Source organism: Lingula anatina, chromosome 5, assembly GCF_051362555.1.
Source record: "Lingula anatina isolate TDL-2025a chromosome 5, LinAna3.0, whole genome shotgun sequence".
Classification (NCBI taxonomy): domain Eukaryota; kingdom Metazoa; phylum Brachiopoda; class Lingulata; order Lingulida; family Lingulidae; genus Lingula; species Lingula anatina.
The window spans coordinates 5,449,357-5,472,014 of record NC_141771.1 but is presented as its reverse complement, the minus strand read 5'-3'; the positions used below and the strand labels follow the sequence as shown (position 1 = coordinate 5,472,014).

The 22,658-nt window shown below is 37.6% G+C and overlaps 1 protein-coding gene across 1 annotated transcript; it reads right to left on the bottom strand.

Moving 5' to 3' along the window:
* Positions 1 to 5,662: 5,662 nt before the first annotated feature.
* Positions 5,663 to 21,670, bottom strand: LOC106162729 (gamma-aminobutyric acid type B receptor subunit 1-like). Its single transcript, XM_087012392.1, has 16 exons — positions 21,322 to 21,670; positions 17,954 to 18,118; positions 14,861 to 15,031; positions 14,492 to 14,596; positions 14,214 to 14,285; positions 12,095 to 12,319; positions 11,635 to 11,868; positions 11,137 to 11,200; positions 10,657 to 10,746; positions 9,971 to 10,121; positions 9,500 to 9,582; positions 8,004 to 8,149; positions 7,341 to 7,466; positions 6,976 to 7,115; positions 6,514 to 6,709; positions 5,663 to 6,155 (listed from the first exon to the last, which is right to left on the bottom strand). The coding sequence occupies exons 1-16, from the start codon at positions 21,526 to 21,528 to the stop codon at positions 6,060 to 6,062; spliced, it is 2,271 nt and encodes a 756-aa protein (XP_086868518.1). The 5' UTR covers positions 21,529 to 21,670; the 3' UTR covers positions 5,663 to 6,059.
* Positions 21,671 to 22,658: the final 988 nt, after the last annotated feature.

The window sequence follows — 22,658 nt, the reverse complement described above, 5'->3', positions numbered from 1 at the left end:
TAATTATGAGGCTAATTTCTCTAATGTGGAATGAAATATTTTGTTGGCTTTCAAATGATAGGACACTCACTTTAATCTTAAAAGAAGTTAGTTAATGTGCTCGTTCCCCTAACGCGCGTGCCAAAAGGTCCCATCAAATAACCAGATACACATCTGTCTATACTGGTAACTAGTGAAAATCTATCTGTGGCCTTTGATAATGGGTAGACACTCACCGCGTTAGTTGCGACAATGATTATTTCTTCACAGCGATTTATTCATTTAATTATTAAATCATAATATATTTATTAAATTATTTGAAATAATTTACCTTTTTTTAATGATTTATACCATCTAATTTTTATCTTTTTTATTTGATTCTTAATGTCATCTAATTATTTACTTAATTCTTTAAATTATTTATTTATTTATTTAACAAGCCCGTAGCCAGCAATTTCAAAGGGGGGGGGGGGGGGGTCTTTTTCTGAAAAAGTGGACCTTTTACCGAAAAATCCCCATGTACTTATTTCAAATTTTACCCAGAGTGGACCTTTTTTCAGCAAAAGGGGGTTCTTTCGAACCTCTTGAACTCCCCCTGGCTGCGGGCCTGTTTATTTATTTATTTATTTATTTATTAAGATTTTCTATTATTATCCTTTTACGGATTCGCTCTATTATTTTATATAAAATGTAACTTAATGTAGTAATTGAGGCAACACGTCAGCTTGTAATGTGAATAAATTGTTCTAATAATGTCTCTTTCTTTGTTATTTCTAAGGCCCCTATTTCACACAGACCACGAATCCCACGAATCGCCAGGAATTGACAAATTTCAGGATTTTGTCAATTTTCTGGTCTAATTCGACACGCTCACGATACAGGTACGATAGTGTTACGAATATTCGTGGGATTCGGCTGGAATCGTGAAATTTTGCCAATTTTTTGGTCTAATTCGACACGCTCTACGATTCATTTACGATACAGGTGCGATAGTGTTACGAATATTCGTGAGATTCGGCTGGAATCGCACGAATATTGACCAGAAATTCACTACGATTTTTTGGAATCGGGAGTTAGTGGCCAAAACTTTGAACAGCTCAAAATTTTTGCCACGAATTCCCGATTGATCAAGAATTGCAAGAACTGACTACGATTATATACGAATCTGTTAAGAACTTCACGAACTGATTAAGATTCAACCACGAATCCTGAAATTTTCAATTCCTTGCGATTCGTGGGATTCGTGGTCTGTGTGAAATAGGGGCATCAGAGTTTTTGCCACCAATTCCTGTTTGTCAAGAAGTGCAAGAACTGTCTACGAATATATACGAATCTGTTAAGAACTTCACGAACTGATTACGATTCAACCACGAATCGTGAAATTTGTCAATTCATGGCCATTCGTGGGATTCGTGGTCTGTGTGAAAAAGGGTCTAAACAGTAATCTATTTTTACACAGGTCGCGATGATGAAAATTTGTGTACGGAGCATCTTTAAACTTTTTGAGACGGGGTGATTTGTTGATCATGCTGATGTACGATGCTGATGCATGTTTATCAAATTCAATTTTTGACCACAGAACACTTCATAATGAATTAAATAACTGATACTAAATTAAACTAGCAGTTATCTTGCAACACTAATGCATTATCATTGCAACACTAGAATAATATATGCATTGGTACTTTCTGGCTACTTTATATTCAATTATTTCGACTTATAATCTAATTGCACAACAGGACCAATTCACCATGCATTTGGTTTCAGTTTTTATAACTTTCAAAGTAATTTTTTTTAATTTATCCCCTATCTCACGCTAATTCTCAAGTTTTCTAGTTCCTCGTTTACAGCATGTAAGATTGCGTTTCTAGCATTTTAGTTTTTGTAGCACACTTGGATGACTCCATTTGCCAGACATACATGTACACTGTTTTACCAGTAGTCAAGACGATGAGGATGGCACATATAGGTTATCAGCAAAAATATACTACCACACATTATGTTCAACTACAGACATATATACCAAATCAAAAATGACCATGTGCATTTGTCCTTTTCGTGTCATATTAACCTATTAAACAACCAAAACCATATGCCAATGCAAATTTCATTTCTCACTATAGGACATCTTGTAAGACCCGAAAGTAAATTTATGTTGGTATATTTATAGACAAATATCTTTTCTAGCTCCCTGCGATTCCCAGCCGTGCTTAAATGGAGGGACGTGCACTGAATATGGTGGCATTTTCCAGTGCGTGTGTCCTGATCATTTTAGGGGAGACATTTGCAACACATGTACGTGTAGGTCGTGGCTGTGTAAGATTGCATACCTGATTGCATACCTTTTCCCATAAAAGATCTCTGGACATGGAAGTTTTTCTTAACTTGTTGACTAAAATACTTTTTATAGTATGACCCATGCCATTTAATCCGCGGGCCTACATGTGGCACGCTCAGTAAATCTGCTATACCCCCTGTATTGTAGCCTCAATATACATATATAAATGGAACTAAAATCTTGTTTTGAATTATGTACATTTTCAGCCATCTGTTTTTTAATTGTTTGGTAATTTTTAATTTTAGGGATAATACCTAATAGAAACATATATCACGTCGGGTTGTTGAGGACTTGGAGTAAATCTTTCTTCCACAGAGAGAGAGGCAGGAAATATATCTAACTGCAGATAATGTGCACATAAATTTATACATTTAATTTAAGCATTTATTTTGGATAATACAATATATAATAAGTGATACAATTAAATGACTTGCTATTTGTGCATTTACTTATGATTTATAACAAACTCTGAAAGATGCTGCAATCTTATCAAAATGATACTTTAATCATTTTTGTAGGCCTACAAACGGCGTTCTATACATCCAGAGCACGAGCATACTGTAAAAATAATAAAACAATTGTGCTGCTATACGAACGTTCCCCCCCCCCCTTTCACTGACCATTGCAACCAGGGAGTGGAACAGCTAATTATGTAAAGACTATTCATTGATGTAAACACGCTGCATTATTATTAACATGTGCCTGCCCGCAAGAAAACGCAGTAGATACTCCAGCGCAGTAGACTACTGCAATCATACTGCAAACCGCAGTAGACTACTGCAATCATACTGCAAACATGCTTCAGATCTGCTTCGATTTGGGAGCTAATTGGCATATTTGAAACATGCTTCTATCATGCTGCTAATCTACTGCATTAATGCTCCTCTCTGTCCAAACATATGTACTTTTTGGAGTAGAATTGCAGAAGGCTATGCTGCATTTCTACTGCAAATATGCTCCACACCACTACTGCGTTAATGCTTTCTTGCTTCTTTTTGCATTTTCGTGCGGATGTACATCAAATTGAACTTACAAGTAGTTAATTCATTTATACAATCAAATACAAATCATATTTCATGTCAAATCATACATTCTTTTGACAGAGAAACTTTCGGATTTTCCCAGTGTTTTATAAACAAATATAATAAATAAGCATAATAAACTTCATAGGCATGTCGCTGTTTGAGCTATGTGCACCAATGGATGTGCCTTATTTAATATTTAAACGTGATCTTCTGTACAGAACATCCACCAAGCACTTGTGTATTTGCAAAACCTTCCTTACCATGCACTGTGAAACACATTCTTGAAGCTGAGGACAGAATGTGTCAGTAAAATAAATGTGCATCTCGTAATACATCTATCTTAGAACACTATAATTTTTGTTAGTATTTTAATTAAAATTTTAAAAATAAGGCGAATTTTCCGAAAGTTGAATTGTCATTTTCAAAACTTTTGTTGCCAAAATAAGGCAAAACCTTCGTTACTTCGTCCCCGTATACCGGCAAGGCATGAAATTTTCAATGTCTTATTTTAAAAAAGCCAGCTTTATCACTTTCTATCTCCAGATATTTAGAAAAAGTAGACTTTAACTTCATTTTTCAAAATTTTGTTTTCTTCACATATATATATATATATATATATATATATATATATATATAGAGAGAGAGAGAGAGAGAGAGAGAGAGAGAGAGAGAGAGAGAGAGAGAGAATGAGTGAAAATATATATATGTTTTTTTAAACGTCCCGGAAGCAAAAAATCCAAATACGTCTTCACTTTCCACGATATTATGAATGTCACCATATAACATTTGACGTAAAAAATCATTTTTAAACATCCGTGCCTTACTGAGGTTGACGTTGTCATTCGGGGGTTCAATTTAAAATCTAAAGATTTAAAAAAGTTCAATTTAAAGATGTAAAGATATAAGAAAATCTAATTTTAAAATCTAAAGAGTTAACAAAACTCGATTAAAAAAATCTAAAGCTTTAAAAAGCTCAATTTAAAGATGTAAAAAAATAAGAAATCAAATTGGTACAGATTAAGATTTAGAGATATAAAGATTCAAAGAAGTACAATTTCAAGACCTAAAGTTTCCAAGAATTTCAATTTTAAGATCTCAAGATTTTAAAATTTTTAATTAAAAAATCCAAAGATTTAAAGAAGTCTGGGTTTGATGTTGAATATCATACAGTTTTATGGCAATGAAAATATGATGTGTTGATAAAAAAGGTAAGACACAACCAGCTAACAACGCCACTGAAGGTTTTCATTTGTTTCGAGTTCTACTTTTAAACCACCCTGTATTACTATTGCGTTCTTGAAACAGCTTTCTTGTCTTTTTAACGATAACATCTGTTCCCTTCTTTGTTGTAATTTTAATTTAAAATGCCAATGGCATCGGTGCTCAGACATTGAGTATACAAAACAGGGTTAGCATTAAGGAAATCAACAATTTGTAAAAAAAGAAACAAGTACCGGAAACAGCAAAAAGTTTGCTAAGGAACTCGCTGTTGAAATTGCTCTAGAAGGATATCGATTTATTGGACCTAAGACATGGAAAACGTAGAGGAGACATCATTCTACACTCCCACGACAAAAAACCTTCCATTTTACAATTTCTTACCAATTTGACAAAATAAGAACATAAACAATTTAAAATTCGTTTTAGCAGAAAATAAGTCCCCATCTCAGAATAACCGCCAACCTAAACATTACAATCATTTTAAATCAAAATTACTGAGATGTCCTTAGACTACACACCTGAAACAAATTTGAATTATATTCATTTGATATATTTGAAGTCTATAATATTTTTCTTGCTGACCTTAGGCCAAAGCAATAAAAACACAAAGTCTGGTATAGAAGTTTCACTTATTATTAACATTGCTCATAATGTGGAAAAAGCATGCAACTTGACAGATATGTTACTTGGACTATGCTGATCATTTTCAAGGGTGTGTACGTTTGGACAATATATAGCGCCAATCATCCAGACTAATTTGGATCAGTAAAGTAGTCTATTGTTGCAACTTGGTAACATACAAAATGATTTTAACAATTGCTGAGGTTGATGTTTTTTTTTTTTTTTTTTTTTCTTTTTTTTTTTTTTTTTTTTTTGTGACGCGATATAACATAATGTTGACGATCACTCATAAAGATTCAAAAAAATTATATATTTCGATAAATACCCTTTATTATAAAACTCAGGATCTTTTCAGGTTGGAACAGCACACGTGTTCCCTCGGTGATATTAGAAACTGGTATGATTTTTTTCTACCGCCAAGCTCTAGAGATGATATTGAACTTTGCAACAGCTGTGTATAAAACTCTAAACCATCATATCTTTTAAAAAATAAGTTTTAATAGTGATATATTTCAATATCCAAATATGTATATCAGTAATCTAGATCTAAGTGTTTGCATGCAGCATGGTTTGTATGCGACAAATCAAAGTCACCCGTACAATTGCTATTGAATATGTAAGATATGAATGGACAAATGTAACCATTTGTAATATCCTTAACAAATATGTAAAACGGCCTATCATATAAAGTCATCCACGGTGGAATGAGGCTTGAAAAAAATGTCCATTCACTGAGTTAACAACAAAAACCGTGACGGCACTTGTAGCGCAGCCATAAGCCACAATGTTTAAACAACCTAGATATGAGCTGTTCTTCCATCGCCTTGGTTGTCGTTACTTGCATTAGCATCTCCGTTCTCAGTGGCACGAGAAGGCTACTTATCACCTGCGTCATTGAAGAACTCCGCGACGTAGAGCCGCAATGGCGACCAAAGTGACGGTTCCATCTCCCCCCTCTTGAGTTCCATGAGCTGTAAAAACCATAGGCATATTTGGAGAAACAAATCACCTTGATTCAAAGGCTACGCCATTACAAAAAAATTTGGCTTTTGATTGGTTGAACGCTTCAAGTGATTCTTTGGTTCCATTCTTTCTGAATTAAATTTATTAGACAAACAAACCGCCGAAATTTTCAGAATTTCCATACAAAAGCATGAAATAATTTTCAAAAGTATATAAAATTTTTATAGTGTACGTCAACTCACGTGGGGCCCATCCTCAGTATTTGTATCTTTCTTTCATGGCAAAAAAATAAATCCTTCGCTGAATTAAATTTTTTGCTGCAATCAAACAGTCAAATAAAAGTGCCATTTTAAAATAGAGTCTGACCTTGGGAATCAAAAGCAACAAAACCGTAGCTATGATAGCGAAGAGCGTGAAGCCAGCTATGACGCCAAAGTTGACACTGGGCTCTTCTTGTACGAGGACACCTACTGGAACTCCGACAACAGTCGCCAAGGTAATGATAACCATAGCTAAGCCAACCTGACTGCTGTCTCCAGCATCTCTCTTCACCGACATTGCCCTAGAAAAAAAAGAAACTAATGCGAATATTACGTTAAATGAAATGCAGTGTAGCAGAATAATAATATAAGTGGAACTATGACGAAGGTAGAGATCATAGACCCTACACGGGATACAGTTAAAAGGTCTGAAAATAAACTTCAAACATTATGTCAATAATTTGTTTCCATGTTGTGTCTGACGTGATTCGAAGATTTGGAAGTGTTCTGGATGCGACAGATAGTGTGTTGGATGTTACGGTGTACATGTACATATTGGTTCACGTACCAGGTAGGCCAGGCCAAGCAAACAGAGCCCAGCAACAGCAGACCTTTGTACACGATAAACGCAATGGTCCAGCCCATAGCACTCCCGCTGTGACATTGGCGATAGAAGGTCTGATACCGCACCATCTTGGCACCATCTCTCTAATTTAAAGAAGGAACAGGAGACATATTATATCCAAGCCATACTTTGAAACAGCAGCTGAGCTGATGTACTGGTCGAACATGTGCCACCTTTGGTACAAGATCAAAAAAGTATTAAAGCAATGTGACTTTGGAAAAAAGACCAATTACCAACTTGATAAGTAGTTAAGTCAAAAAGCAATATTACATATACACCGTGGCGACCACCAGTATTGGTCAACTTACAATTTCGGGTAAAAGCCTATCTTCCACCACGAGTGGGTCAGTCAACTGCCAGATAAGCAGCATCAAAATATCAATAACCAACAGTACGGCAACTCCAGACAGCATGCGAAGTTCTCCTTGCAGACCCTGGAAAATATCTATTGTATATAAAAATCCGAAAAGAACAACTCCAATCGTAACATTATGGACTGCCACATTAAAGATGAACAACATACACTGTGCGTAGATACATGTATGTGTGGTATGTACGTTGGTATATGTGAGTGGTATATGCGGGAAATAGCACGGGCACTGCAGCTGTAATTAAAACATCTAATGTAACTTGCTTCGTTGATAGTGAATGTGCCTGCTTGGGTTAATCATTGTATTTGCCTGGGATCCTTTCTATGTGATTATTTTAGATTTCACTTCCGTGACAGTCTGCTGTTCGTGAGATTTAAGTGGATGCACACTGTACAGCTCATGTAAGACAGAATAAAAAGCTGACCACTACAAGTCTAAGTTAATTTCTTAATTAATAACGATCGCATTGTGTCCCACATGCAGTGTGCTGAATACAACAATATCATGTTTGCGACAATTCAACAGATGTGACAGTATGCAAGATGTAAATAAAACGCTGCGTTTTACTGAAAGCCAAAAATTACATTAATAAAAGCTCACCCAATCCTGCTGATAACGAAAATGGCGACACACTCCCCACATCTTCAGCAGCATGGTACCGAACGACAGTGTAAACCCAGTCACAAACATCCAGACAAAGGCATTACATGGTACATTACTAATCGATGACAACTCTGCTGCACTGCCTGGAACAAATAATCTGGTTTTGGAATGTGGGCTTATGTATAGTACGTATAATGCAACTAAGGCCCCATTCAGAATAGGGGACTAACTACTCCGAGGGTTAAATTTGGCCGACCCACTTGAAAATATATATTCAGTGTATGTTAGCGGATTAGATGACAAGCTTTGTAGTGGGTCGCCATCGGACTATGAATGGTGCCTAAAACAAATGTGATAATTTTTTAATGCAACAAGGTAGAAGTCACCAGCACAGATTAAAAAGAGGTTACTAAAATTCACAGCCCGCACAGAAGTTTCTTTTAAACAAGGCCGCAAATGTACAGACGAAAAGCAGAAAATTAAGATGCAGAAAATAGGTCATATGGTCAATTTTGATACACTAATATATGATACTTATAACAGCACAGTCAATCAACACTAAAATTTAATCCTGAATAACAGATAACATAATCAATAAGATTACAGTTTCAGGACCATGAGAGTTCAAATTCACATAATGAAAATCCCAATATGTGAAAGATATTGACAGTGCATAAAATAACATTACATCACGTTTAAAGACATAAAAACTAATACAATTGCCTATGTGGACATACAGAAATGCACAGAGCTTCTGGTGGATGGGAGTTAATAGTCACATTTTGAAGATGCCAGTGTTTGAAATATATATATATACAGACTTGACATTTAATATGGAATATTTCAGTTTTGAAGGTATGCCTAGGTAAAATGTGTTCTTTTTTCAAAAAACTCCTATATACTCTCATATAAGATATGTAAATGGAGAAGTGTGTAGTCAGGTGTGTCGCTACTAATTAACTGAATACCTGCAGCATTATGTTATATGCAGTGATTTAATTGGGTAGTGCTCCTTTGGGCAGGTCAAAGCTTGGCTTTGGCAAAGCATGGTTCTGTCAAAAAAGTATCCATATGTCGGCAACTACAGCATAGAAGAATTTAATTTTTATACAATATTACCTAATGCTTAACAAGCTAATGACCATAACTTTTTAATAATAAAATGAAAGTTTCATGGATATTCAGAAAATGTGATAGCAAAGGTCTTCAAGCCAATGGAAGTTCAAAGTCACACCTTTAAAATGTCGATAAGTGAAAGTTTTAATTTTGACAAACAATATAATTTCCAGATAAGATAACCAATAAAACAGGTCTACCAAATGAAGCTGTATTTTTGTCATATGTTACTTTTCCGTAAGTTAAAGAAAAGTAAGTGACATGATTTTCCTTTCACGGCCACGACAGACGCAGGTGACGGCTATATGTTTAGAGACGGCAAGATATGTGTCTGCACATAAAAAGATACATTGAAATCGACTTGCACGGCTGCTCACCTTGAAGAATGACACTGACAGCCAGGAAGATGCATCCCAGTGCAATGACACTGTTCATCAGTGGCCATGAGTTTTGAATTAACCTAAATATTAAATTGTATTGTGTTACTTGTGAACGTGTGTGTCGTTCTGACAGGAATGGTAGTCCAAGGAATGAAAGTCCAGTCTATAGGGCCCCATATGGTTAGTACATGTTAGGGTAAATCGTAGTATTGGAGCTAGAATATTGGACGAACGTCATCTGTACAAAGTAATGGGAAACGTACTACCATTCCTGTCACACCGGTGCACCTGCAGTCAAAAAACATATGAATGACAATTAGTGCAATAAAACTTCCCATGTAAACAAAAATTCTTGAAATGGATCGCTTGTTCTAACCATTTCAGATATTGATATGTGATTGATTAAATTTACACACTTAATGACAGTTTTGTGTACGCATTCCTGCCAACGCCGGTTCCAATACGTACTGCGTCTTCCATTTGACGATCGTTACTAAAAGGAACACAACAGTGATAACAATTGATATCACAGCGATCACAGTAAAGGTTATTTTTAGTTCATCTGTGACAACCAGTACTTTTCGGATCGTCCTGTAACCAGATTGAGGTATGGAGCCACCTATAGAGAGAAAAAAGTATGCCTTACACAGCTGCTCAGAAGGCATCGGGCGATTTTACACTTAGAACTATTTACAATGTTCAAAACAGCTAGTCCACTTGGACGACCCACCACCCTCCAAATAAATAAATTAATAAATAAAGCCCATGCCGAAGCTACATGGACATGAAAGCCAATCCCAACATGGATCCTGTGCATTAGCAGGGGAGTTTATATTTAAGCTGAAACAAAAAATGTCCCTGTTTATGTAATTTTTCTTGCCGAACCTGAAAGTTTTCCCTATTATATTTATTAAAGTCAGACGCAAATAAATAAACGGAGGCGAAAATATGAGAAGATAGATCTAAGAAGCCATACTGCTTTGGTTCAGACAATAAAATATTGGTAAATGAATTTCAATTTAAGTTGGGTGATCAGTGCACATAGATCTATGAAGTCGACATACTGCTTGGGTTCAGACAATAAAATATTGTTGAATGAATTTTAGTGTTTGGTGATCAGTGCACTGAATATTTAGAACAACCGCAGAACGCACCATGAGAATACCACAGGTCATTAATCTTCTTCGACAAAGTGATTTTCCGGGATTTCTGGTCATAAATACCAAACAATATAGCTGTACCGTCTGAAATCAGAAATAGGATACCAATTTATCATTGATTCCAGGATATAAATTACTTTATATGTAGGGGACATAGCTAAAGAACTGGATGCATGCATGCACCTCTTATTTATCACACTCATACACTCGAGACAACGCACACACACACAAACACAGGCACACACTAAAGCAACTGAATTGCAATTTAGGTTTGAAACAATTTCTCCACGGTTGTTGAATGTTTCGGTATTGTGTAGCTCGTCTGCTTAATTTTTAAGCAATTGAAAATTTATTATAATTATTATTATTATTATTATTATCATTATGAGTGTTTGTTTGACCGGTGGCAGTCGGGGAGGAGGTGGTTGTGTGTGGCTTTATTACATTACATCTGGATGCGTGCTAGAAACCCACTTCTTATTTGCTCCATAGCCAGCCAGCTCATTCGACTTCCATGCGGTGAGAAAGACACAGGACCCTTGAAAGAGAAAACAATTTCATGATGATTTTACAAAATCAATGACGGGTTTGTGTTAAGGGGGGAATAGGTTGAGCACGTGTGCAGTGCAGCTTACAAGTTACTCCTATATCTCCCATGAAAGTATTACTTTCGATCCGAGACAAACTCAGGCAATGTCCCTTCTCAGTGCCCTACAAGTGAAAATCATAGAAAACCATTTTGACTTTTACCTCACCAACAACTTACAAAATAGTACAATAGAAGTAAGCAATGATTTCACATCAAATATGTCTCTCTGGAAGTGTGAAAATACATTAAGAGCTATGACTTGCCTACTGTTTTTTTACAGACAATAATAGCGAAAACACAAAACAAAGCCCCATTTCAGTGAATTTTGTCAACTAACTCTTCCCCTACATTATAAGACATCTGACAAACCTTGAAATACTTACCGACGCACCGAAGAAGTCGGTGCGGTTCATTTCCGGCATCAGAGCGTCCGTCACCATGCCCAGATCGGTGTACCTGAAGTAGGTGATCGCTCTTGGCGGAAGACGAGGCAGACTCTTGTTTAAGGCCAATGCAGCCGCCCATATGGCATCATAATTCAACTGATAAAGCATTCTTCTGGTGTCGTCATTGTACCAAGCTTGTTTTTTCATTTCCCTCAAAATTTCCGCATGATCCTAAAAAATGTGCCCGTGTATATACACATATCAACAACGTCGCTTATGGACAGAAGTAGCTACTCTTTAAGTTCACAAGCTTTCCATCTTAAAGAGACTATGAATTGTTGATATAATGACCTGAAATGCCTGCACGATATGTACCCTGTATGTGCATGTTCACGAGTGTGTTTGCATGACCGTTGTGTGTGTGTCCACGTGCGTGAGCGTACAGGTATACAGGTACCTTTACTGTAAATGACCGCTGTGGTTCATATCCAACTTCGCTAGCATCTTTTGTGTCAGCACGGAATATAATGAACTGTCCTTCTGCCGCTTTGACAACCTGCTCCGCGTTGCAAGAGAGTTGCCCTTTTTGATGCATATTGGATGCAAATTTGCGGTAATCTTTAACGTTTTGCATCAAAGTCAGCCAGACATATTTCTTTCCAATCAAGCCATATTTGTATGCCTGTTTGAAAAAAAAGATAAACAAACCACAAACTATGCCAAATATATGTTCTATGTCGTTTTTAAAAAGTATGTGAATATTGTGTTGGATATAGAGCTGCCGTATTCAGACACTGTTATACGGTACATGTATCACTCTATCTCCCCTTTATAAAAACACAACTTTATCAAATCCTTTCATTTTTCCAAGGGTTAAGCACGACACCTTTTCAGAATCACAGAACCAATCTATTAGAGGAGACACAAGAGGGTCAATTTTTTGGTCTGCTCCAGTCAGTCTCCGTCATTGTCTTGATTAAGATATAGAAATCAGCAACAGCAAATAAAAGCAGAAAATGTAAGTACGACTGGAAAGTGCCAAAAACTAACTTCAATGGCACTTTTATAGCATTATCAGACCCAAGAAGTGTAGCGTGTAAGCGTAGCCAGTTACACTTTGGATTGGATTGTCACTGTCTAGCTACCGAAGTGACGGGAAGTCCGCTAGGAACTATAGCCCATTTCCAATTAATAAATGTACAAGTGGCATTCGTCCCATAAACATGTACTAATCCCAAGACTCCAACCAACCCAAACCTGTAGTACTCATATTGGAGACCGGACTTCCATTCCTAGGACTACCATTCTTGTAAGACAGGTGTGGCATTAGTGCACGTCCTGGTAACGCAAGTCCGACCGGACACAAAATCCTGGGAATGCAAGTCCTAGGGCATGCATTTTTAGGGACGGAAGTTCTAGGACATACGTTACTAAGATACAATATCCGTGGGTCGAAGGCTCCCAAATAACGCAAGTAATGCACGTGTAGTAATGCACGTCCTAATGGGACGTGCGTTCCTAAGATTTTATGAACGCTATAATATTGTTTACATCGAGAAATGACATGAATAAATAGATATGGAGATATACTAGATTTAAAGATATAATAAAGGTTCCCTTTATTTCATTTAATTTTAATATTTTACGATGATTTTTTCCGATAGGCAGTTGATATCCATATATCATCGGTCTGGAATTCCCCTCTCTAGGTGCCATCTATACTAACAGATCAGAAACAAAAACAGAAATATATTTATATATTAATGGCTGAATAAACTCTTATCTTATCTTATGTAACGCAAACAACACGGTTCCTATAGTTTTTCTTCATTTATTTCATTCTGTGTATTTTTCTTGTAGTAAACGCATATTTTTACATGTGTCATTGACCTTCTTAGGCCTTCAAATGAGGGGAAATCACTTTACACAAAACAAGGGATCTCTGTTCTTAGATTAGTTTTTCGGTTTACACTCGCAGAAATTGAAAGATAACCCCTAACTCAATGGAAATTTGCCCTTGGATAGAGGATTTAAGACAAATCAAGACAGTTTAGAATTTGAAATTATATATAATGGTCTGTAATATTCCTTTGGTATTTTGGCGCTTTGAGTCTTAAAAAAACAAAACAAAAATAACTAATTGTAAGTGTAATAATCACAGAATTTAGAATACTATACATTAAAAACACCAATATAGAGTTAGCTACAACATGTTATGGTCATGTCAAAGGTAGGTCTCGAACCCAAGTATGTAACAGGCGATTCATGAATACTTACTACTACAAAGACGAGCTGAAGTTGCAACTCTCCATTTTTGTCTTATATATATGGCTCACCAGAAGGATTTTCATATACATTTATAACTGTATCATTTAACCGTAACAGGAATAAAAGTCATCCACTTATACAACTCCTACCTACTATAATTATGAGCCAGGAACCTAAGTCCCAGTAGGACTACTATCTGTTCGTAAGCCGGCAGACTGTGTTTATAAAACTACCGGAATATTTGTAATTTGGCGGCTCGTTGGTTCAGCCCAAAACACGCAAGCTGTGCGCTGTCATTTTAACCTTACCTGACAAAACACATGACAAAGCGATGAGCCTTCTCCGTTAGCGTGATGCATGATTACCCTTGCGTCCAGTTCCTAGAATGACAGAAAAAAACTGGCTAATTTTATATGAAGGCTATTGAATGTGTATCAAGTAGGTCGAATATAGGAGAAAGACACCATTGAACACAAGGACTGATGCATCTCTCCCATTATATCTTGGGTAGCTCTATTTGGCTTAGTTTTAAACCAAAGAATTCGTATTGTAGTTTAAACCCATTCATTTATGATTAAAGTCTCACCTTCAGTTTTTCCATCAATTGGCCTAGCTGCTCTATTCTGTAGAATACAGAAGTGACAATTTCTATGCCCGACTGTCTTAGGAGAATTTCAACTTCTTTCGACATCTACTCGGAAAAGAAAAAGCAAACACAGTTGTTCTTGAAAAAGTCCAATATTTCTTCAAACGAAAGCATAGGTTTTGCATGCAGACACACAACAATTAAGCCGCCAAAATGCAAAATTCGTTTTACTTATTAATCACATCCGTTACATGAGACTAATTTTACATTTCATGCGTGACACACAGGCAGATAATAATACTAGAATTCCTTCAAAGGCAAAGAAATATTATGCTGTCAGTCCACTGGAAATGTCAGTGTCCACTTTACCTCTGTAAACGGCCTCTTGTCCTCCGCAAGCAATGCCACGCGGGTCCAACCAAAGCGCTTGACAAAATCCACTTCTATGTTTATAACGTCTAGCAATGAGCCGATTGTCCGGTACAAGTATGGGAATACGAGTCTTTGGGATAGTGTGGAAGACGGGCTACCGGTCGAAATCTGCAATATACATGTATCTATATAAGGATCGGTTGTCCCTCCACGAGATATTTGAGCGTGCCCCACTTCCACAAAAAAAGTCAATTCCCTGCCTTAGTTGAGTACGATTTCCATGAGAGTGCTGTAACACTTTTCCTGAGAGGATAAGATATGCCCATGTGACCATATAACCTTGGTAATTAAATTCTTATCCTGGGAACTTGACTTAAGCCTACATTCATTCACATTAACATTCATTAAGCCTTCCCTCTGACCACAGGGTGCGTTCTAGAAGTCTGCTACAAAATCATTGTACCGCTGATGCTTTAATTTTGTACTATCATACCTGTTATCAGAGGGTAATCCTAACTCGACTTCCACATCCAGATCAATATGAAAGATTAAACGTTTTTTTGAAGTGAGCGCACAAATTGGGACGCTGTGATTTGGATCTTCTGTTTAAGCCTCGGTCACAACCGGCATACGGGCTCTTACGGGCTGTTTGCGTCCAAAATTTGCGCAGAATCTCACGTCCCACGCAAGGCTTTCTTACGCAATTTCGAGTTTGCAGACAGTCCGTAAGCATGTTCGGAGGATGTTGGACATGTCCAAAAGATTCTACGAATAGCCTGCGAACAGCGAGGCCGCAAGCGTAACTTGCTCCCCTCGCACGGAGTTAGCATGAGAGACGCCCGTTGTGCAAGACCCACGTTGCAAGCAATGAAGGAGCAAGTGCCCTTTGCGTGTAGAGTAAGACTCACGCCCTAACAACTAACGAACAAAGTCGAGAGCACACCGAGAATGCGTCGCACGTGCGTCCCCCACGCCTGGTGTATAGAAAGCGTGCTCATGACGCACGCTCGTGACTTTACAATGAACGTCTGTTAAGCCTCTCTTCTGGTCCTCAAATCAAGTTCGGTCCCTTGGTTCTAAACTGTTTACCAGAGGCACTGTTCTGGTCCTACAACGGTAAATGTCCATCATGACGTGTTCAAACGTGTTCCCCAAACGTGTCCTTGGCTGACTCTCTTTTGGGCCCCAAACTTTTTCTGCGGTATAGTCTTCATTTGGAAACCTGCCAGTATGACGTTCGGGGGAGGGGAGGGGATTTATTACTTGCAGTTAAGCAACTCAACTAACGGTCAATAGGTTGATTCGCGAGATCAACGGACTAGCTGGCTATTATTTCACAGCTTAAATTGAAAGATATAAATTACAGAGTAACCTTGTGTCGCAAGGATACTACTTATACATGTAATTATTTATTCCTTTCATGCCCCCCATCACTGGGTTTTCATGATATTCCCTTCACTGTACGCTCCTAAAGCAATACAATTGGGATGCTAAGTTGTCATCCTGTAGCAAAACATCACTTGAACATTATCCGAATGATATGGGATATATAGCTTGTGAAGGCCTAGGTATAAATACCAACAAGGTATGCAGCACATCTCTAAACCAGCCCCGTCAATCAAACACACATTATGGTCAGTTGCGTCTTAGTTTAAATGCAGTCAAACAGGCAAGTAGGCTTTAATTACGAATATATTGTGCGTTTATTAATAAACATTGTTTATTTTAGGTCCGCTGATTCGAAAATAATATAATCCATTTCTACTACTTGCACAAAACGCCTACATTTGGCAGTTTTATAATGACCATACCTAAACCCTAAATTCTGAAAATTGAAGAAAAAATTCTGAAAACAAAACGCGTAAAAGAATAAAGTAGCCAGACTATCTTTCATAGGGAGCTCTTTACATAAATTGCAGTATTAATAGATTTATAAAACGTATGCAGTAAAAGTCCATTATACTGTGCCTGTGTAAGGGACTAAGTTCTGATTTAAGCTCTGAATCACTATAGTTCTTGACAGTTCAGTGGACATTTAGGAAATTCACGGGAATAAACGCGTCCATATGAAAATAAGAGCTTATACTAACTTATAAAACGGAATAAAGAACGCACGATCATGACAGTGAATGAGTAGCCCCCCCCCCCCACATGCACACAATCACCCACGAATGTAACTGTCTTGAAAACAAGAAGCAGAGAACGCCATAATATTGTAGTAGTTTTAAGCATCCTAACGGTAGTCACGCAGCAAACTTTCGTGTTCTTTAAAAAATATGAGAATATATTATAGCAAATATAATACAATTTTAAATAATTGAAATGCATTTCTTTCTAACATTCAGTTTACGTACGTTTTTTGGTAGCCTCTCAAAGTTTTAAACCTCAAATATTGGAGACCTTAATAGAGTCAGCCAAGGACACGTTTGGGGAACACGTTTAAACTCGTCATGATGGACATTTACAGGTGTAGGACCAGTACAGAGCTTCTTGTAAACAGTTTAGAACCAAGGGACCGAACTTGATTTGAGGACCAGAAGAGAGGCTTAACAAACGTCGACTGTGTAACGTGTACAACAATTTTCAAAATTTTCAAAATTTTGCTCAATTTAGTTTCTAATTTGCCTCCAAAAGGCAAGAGATAGAAGCTTACATAGAAGAAAAAATGGAGGAGGGAGAAGAAAGAAGAGAAGAACAGGAAGCAAAACAGGAAGCAAAACCGCCAATACGTCACCACAAACGTGTGAGGCAAGTGTGAAGCAAAAATGACGCAAAAGGGCACTACTGTCGCCGTGCGTTGCATTCCCTTCGTAAGTGGTGAGTGTGTGCCACGTACACAGGAAGCAAGACAAACTCAAGAAATGAGCTCATTTTCCACGACCATCGCTCCTTGCAATTAGCGTCCCTGCCTGAAATGACATCTCATGAAGCCCTTGCGACTCACAAGGCAGACTTTCCTCTACCTCTACGACCTCCACGGCCTCCGCAACACCCAAAAATCGCAGGGGCGCAGGGGAAGGACGATCCTGAAATTCGTGCGTCCGGTTGTGACCGAAGCTTTTAAGTCTGTTAACATTTTGTTTAAGTGACCTGTATCATTTTTAGTTTCCCCGTGATCTCTCCTATCACATCCGTCTCAGTGATGCTACCGAGATGGAGCAGTACCATGACTGGCGGGTCTGTTTTTGGCGTCATCAGATCTTGGAGCTTGGCCACGGCTTTTCCAACACGATATACAGATTCGTTTGCAGGCACCTTCAGATAGTAGAAAACAATGGCTTAGTTATCAGTGCACTGATTTTGTTTAAAGGGTATAAAGTTGGGTGAGTATTTTAACTGGACTAAAACCTTGAGCCTGAAATAGTGTTCAGGTACACATTTTCCACAATATACAACTAATAACGTATAAACTTTCTGCTCTGCTAATAAAAATAAGAGCTAACCATGCACATAGCCCACACCAACACGAATCAACTCTCGCCATATTCAAACTTTGATGCTGGTCCATTGTAAATATGATATGCATACGAATATAAACTGCTATTTAGACACGCATCTTCGCTATTTGTTTCCCGAACTCTTACTGCCATGTGCGTGCGTGTGCGTGTGTGTGTGTGTGTGTGTGTGTGTGTGAACAGCCACATCATTCAACACTATCAAACGTTGTTTACAGTTTGACATTTTTACATTTCGTTTTATTCAGTCTATTCAGCTATTCTCACATTAAGGTAACGATCAAAATAAAATCCGAGAGGATCATGTGCTACCCACTTCTGAACCTTACATAGAAAAGCGCGTCAGTGTTTGAATTACACGTGCTTTTGCCTTTACGCAATGCCAATGACTAGTGGGGTTGCCTTGTAATGTACATAAATATGGCGCCCCTCGGCTAATAAGGAAATTTAAATTCCGTACACACGCTAATTTCATCTTGTTCTTTAAAGCTTTTTTTTTTTTTTTCTGATTGAGTTCAACCTACAATCAGCTTTGGCTTATCTTATTTTCATTATCATCATTTCAGCAGGCCGTACCATAGCGATTCGGTTACTACATGATATCACTCTTTCGGTTTTCAACCTTCTTCAATTACAACGACCATGGATGGGACAACAGAGGGATTAGATCGCCACCCTGTAATCATAGGCCCCATTCAGAGTAGGGGACTAACTAGTCCGATGGTCAAAAATGGCGACCCACTACAAAGCTTCCCGTCTAATCCGCTAAAAGACATATAGATTCCCCGTGAGGAAGTATTCATGTGGGTCGGTCATATTTGACCCTCGGACTACTTAGTTCCTTATTCGGGACCTTGAACAAACAGTGTGCAAAGACGGGTGGTACTAATAAAGCTACTGCAATAATGTCAGCTGTAAACAACCCTGATATATAGTGCGGGTAAAAAAGCCTATATAGTGTAAACAAGCCTACATAACCTATATAGTGCGGGTAAACAAGCCTATATAATGTAAACAAGCCTATATAGTGCGGGCCTACGTGCTTGATTGTTCCTTTGTAACTACACGAAATACATGACTGAACTATTTACAGTGTCAAGAAGCGAACAACATTAAGGACAAATGGAAATGTTTAAAAGATGGCGTCGAGACCAGTCGACTGAGACCCTATTTTTCGAGAAGCATTGTTAGGCCGGTCCACCGTGAGAGACCTACAACTTATAAGTTACAATCATTGAAATATTCTTACCATTACGTGAGAAATTCATCTCAACTGAACCCCCACGCCCGACATCCCCTTTTAATTAACGGCAGCAAACTTGTGAAAGGGGTAAAAATCACTGTAGAGTAATAACATATAGGTGCGTCACAAAGTCGACCGGTCCAGTTATGTTTTAACAACTTAAAAGTTGAAGTACACACACTGGACAATAGAAGTGTCACCCCTACTGAACCAATACTATGGGGGAGATAAATGACTGTGCAATGATATGCTCCTAGTATCATTTTATTAACATCAAATTTCACAAAAAAAATCACAAAATGAGAACAAAATATACATTCTACCAAAATATGCAGTTTCAAGTCCAAAATTAGTACTTAGTGGCATAGCCACGTGACCTAATAATAGGTGCCAGTCTATGAGGCAAGGATTCATATAAATGTCTGATGCGTTCAGGGCTTATGCTGGCCCAAGTATGAAACACTGAATATATCAGAGTTTCTCTGCTGGTTAGACGGGCATTTGTAAAAAGTTTTGACATATCATTCCACACATTTTCTATTATGTTTGCATCCGGACTCTGGGCAGGCCACATCACCCTGCGAATGCCCTGTTGGTCAAACCAATCATCAACTGCTCTGGGCCTGTGACAAGGAGCATTGTCATCCTGGTGAACAAATGGATAATTCCAGTCACCAAACATGTTAGTAATAGATGGTAGCAAACCTGACTCCAAAACATCGATATATTTCTAGTGATTCATGTTTCCATCAACCACTATCAATTTGCCTACGCCATGGATGCTGATGCAGCCCCACACCATAATAAATATGCTGCTCCGGGTTCGAAAATTCAGTGCATGTGGTTTAAATGCTTAACCAGCAGTTCGCCAGCATCGTACCCGTCTGTCATCAGAGGTCAGACAAAAGCGACACTCATCAGAAAAAAAATATATAGGACCAATTGGCATGGACTGTCCAGTTCCAGATCCTGTTGACCCTAGTTTACTCTATGTTGCCTGTTTTGTAACGATATAAGAGGTTTCAGTCTTGCTACCCTGCTGTACACTCTCTGAGCATGTAACCGACGCCTAGTAATTTTCACAGACAGATGCTTATGTGTGAAATGTTCCACTGTGTTGTCAACTGACAAGCAATGTAGAACTTTGACAACCTGGACATCAAAATCAGTCGTCGGTCTTCACGGCCAGTGGTTTTTTTTTGGACGACCCATCAGAGGCAATTTGTCTCTTGATCCAGTGTTTCTATACCGAGACCAGACCCTATGCATGGTTCTGACTGAACAATTCAATTGTATCGATATTCTGACACTGCTTATATTCCGCCTCTTCAGGTTAATAACTTGCACCTACAACCGTTAGATAATTGCCTGTATCTTGCCATATTTGAGGAAGACAGGAATAACATTTGTTGTACATGTACAAGACCAACAATACAATTCCATGGTATATCGGTTTTATACTCATTAGTCACATTATAAGTAGACCAGGCATTATAACTACCCAAGATCTGCCTACTTTTATTACTCTGATTTAGGGGGTGACACTTCTATTGTCCAGTGTGTGTAGTATTTGTTTTAAACATCTAATATCAAATGAATGTTTTTAGAGCTTTTCAAATTGTGCACATTTTTCTGACATATTTTTTCTGCTTTCATATTGAAAATAACAGATTAAAAATGCTTCAGGCACACTAAAATTATATTCATGCATCCTTGATTCACATACCAAAAAGAATGAATTATGGGTTTACTCCACTCACCGAAGTGTTTTTGATGACGAGACGCAGCGTGTGCCCTGACAGCACTTCGGGATGGTTGTTGATGTCGTTGAGGGCCAGCTGAACAGGGCCATACATTTGCTCGTTGGGCGTGCCAATCGGAGTGAGCATACCGAAGTAAATATCAGCGCCTGCAGTAACACGGAGACACAGGCCCAATAACAGCGCAATGCTGTCAAACACTTCCATTTTTAAACGCACAAATTCGTATAACAGGCTTGTCGCTGAACCGTGTCCGTATGACAGCGAATTGTCCTCACCTGATTAACTTCGAGAAAGTAATCTGCAGTTTGAAGATATATCATGGAAATTAAGCTGTTGTTAATCTGTGTTGAAACTCGGAATTACGTAAATAAGACAAAAATCCACAAACATATCTTAATTCATGTCGCCAAATGTACCGGTGAACCTAATGAACAGATGCATTTAAATAATAACAGTTATTAATCATGATCATTACATTTTTATAAACTATGTATTGTATATTTATTCATTTCATATTTTATATCACAGTTTTATTACTTTTTAAAGTCTACTAAACATTTCAAATGAATTTAAAACTTAATATATTTAACATTTAATAATTTATTATTTTAATATCATTATTACTTAATTTCACAGCAAATATGTACACATTCATTCTAACTTCACTTACATCGTTGTAAAACCTTCGCTGTTGTCTCCCAATACAGGAGCCACGAAGTAAGGGCCTGTTACAGTGTATGCTATAGGTCAACTGTCTCACCTAAGTCCGTATAGTTGACAAAATAACTACAGTGTAGATAATAGTAAAGTCACACATACGTATTAAGGTTCACAGAAAACTGGATGATATTTCTGCTCATGATGTGATCCTAATTGTAAATGTAAATTGGACATTGTGCTTATGAAAGGAATGCTTCATCCCGATAAAACTAACCTTACCTGTTCGGACTGGAGTCTGATCCAGCAATGAAACGTCCCGGAACAGGTTTCGTCCACGTATATATTGTTACTGTTAATGTCTCCTTGGTGACTGACGTGACACAAATACAACTATCCAATCACAATATCTTAATATAAACATACACTAGTATATTTACTGTTAACGGTATAGCTCTATGCAAATTAGTCAGGAGTTAAGTAGGCGTGCTCATGGGATTTTACTGTTTGGAGAGATTTCAACAGTTTATTGAGAAACAGTGACAAAACGATCATTGCATCACGATCAGTTTAATGTTAGAATGGAAAGATATTTTTCCTGATACGCTTTTTCTATTATTAATGCCGGAATAGGTTGAAACTGTTTCTTTATAATCTCTCTCTCTCTCTCTCTCTCT

Coding starts and splice junctions, on each gene's coding strand:
- LOC106162729 (XM_087012392.1), bottom strand. CDS start 21,528: ATGGAAGTGTTTGACAGCATTGCGCTGTTATTGGGCCTGTGTCTCCGT. Junction 14,597..14,860: donor ACAAGAGGCCGTTTACAGAG/GTAAAGTGGACA, acceptor TTTTCCGAGTAG/ATGTCGAAAGAAGTTGAAAT. Junction 10,747..11,136: donor GGCTATGGAGCAAATAAGAA/GTGGGTTTCTAG, acceptor TTCTGATTTCAG/ACGGTACAGCTATATTGTTT.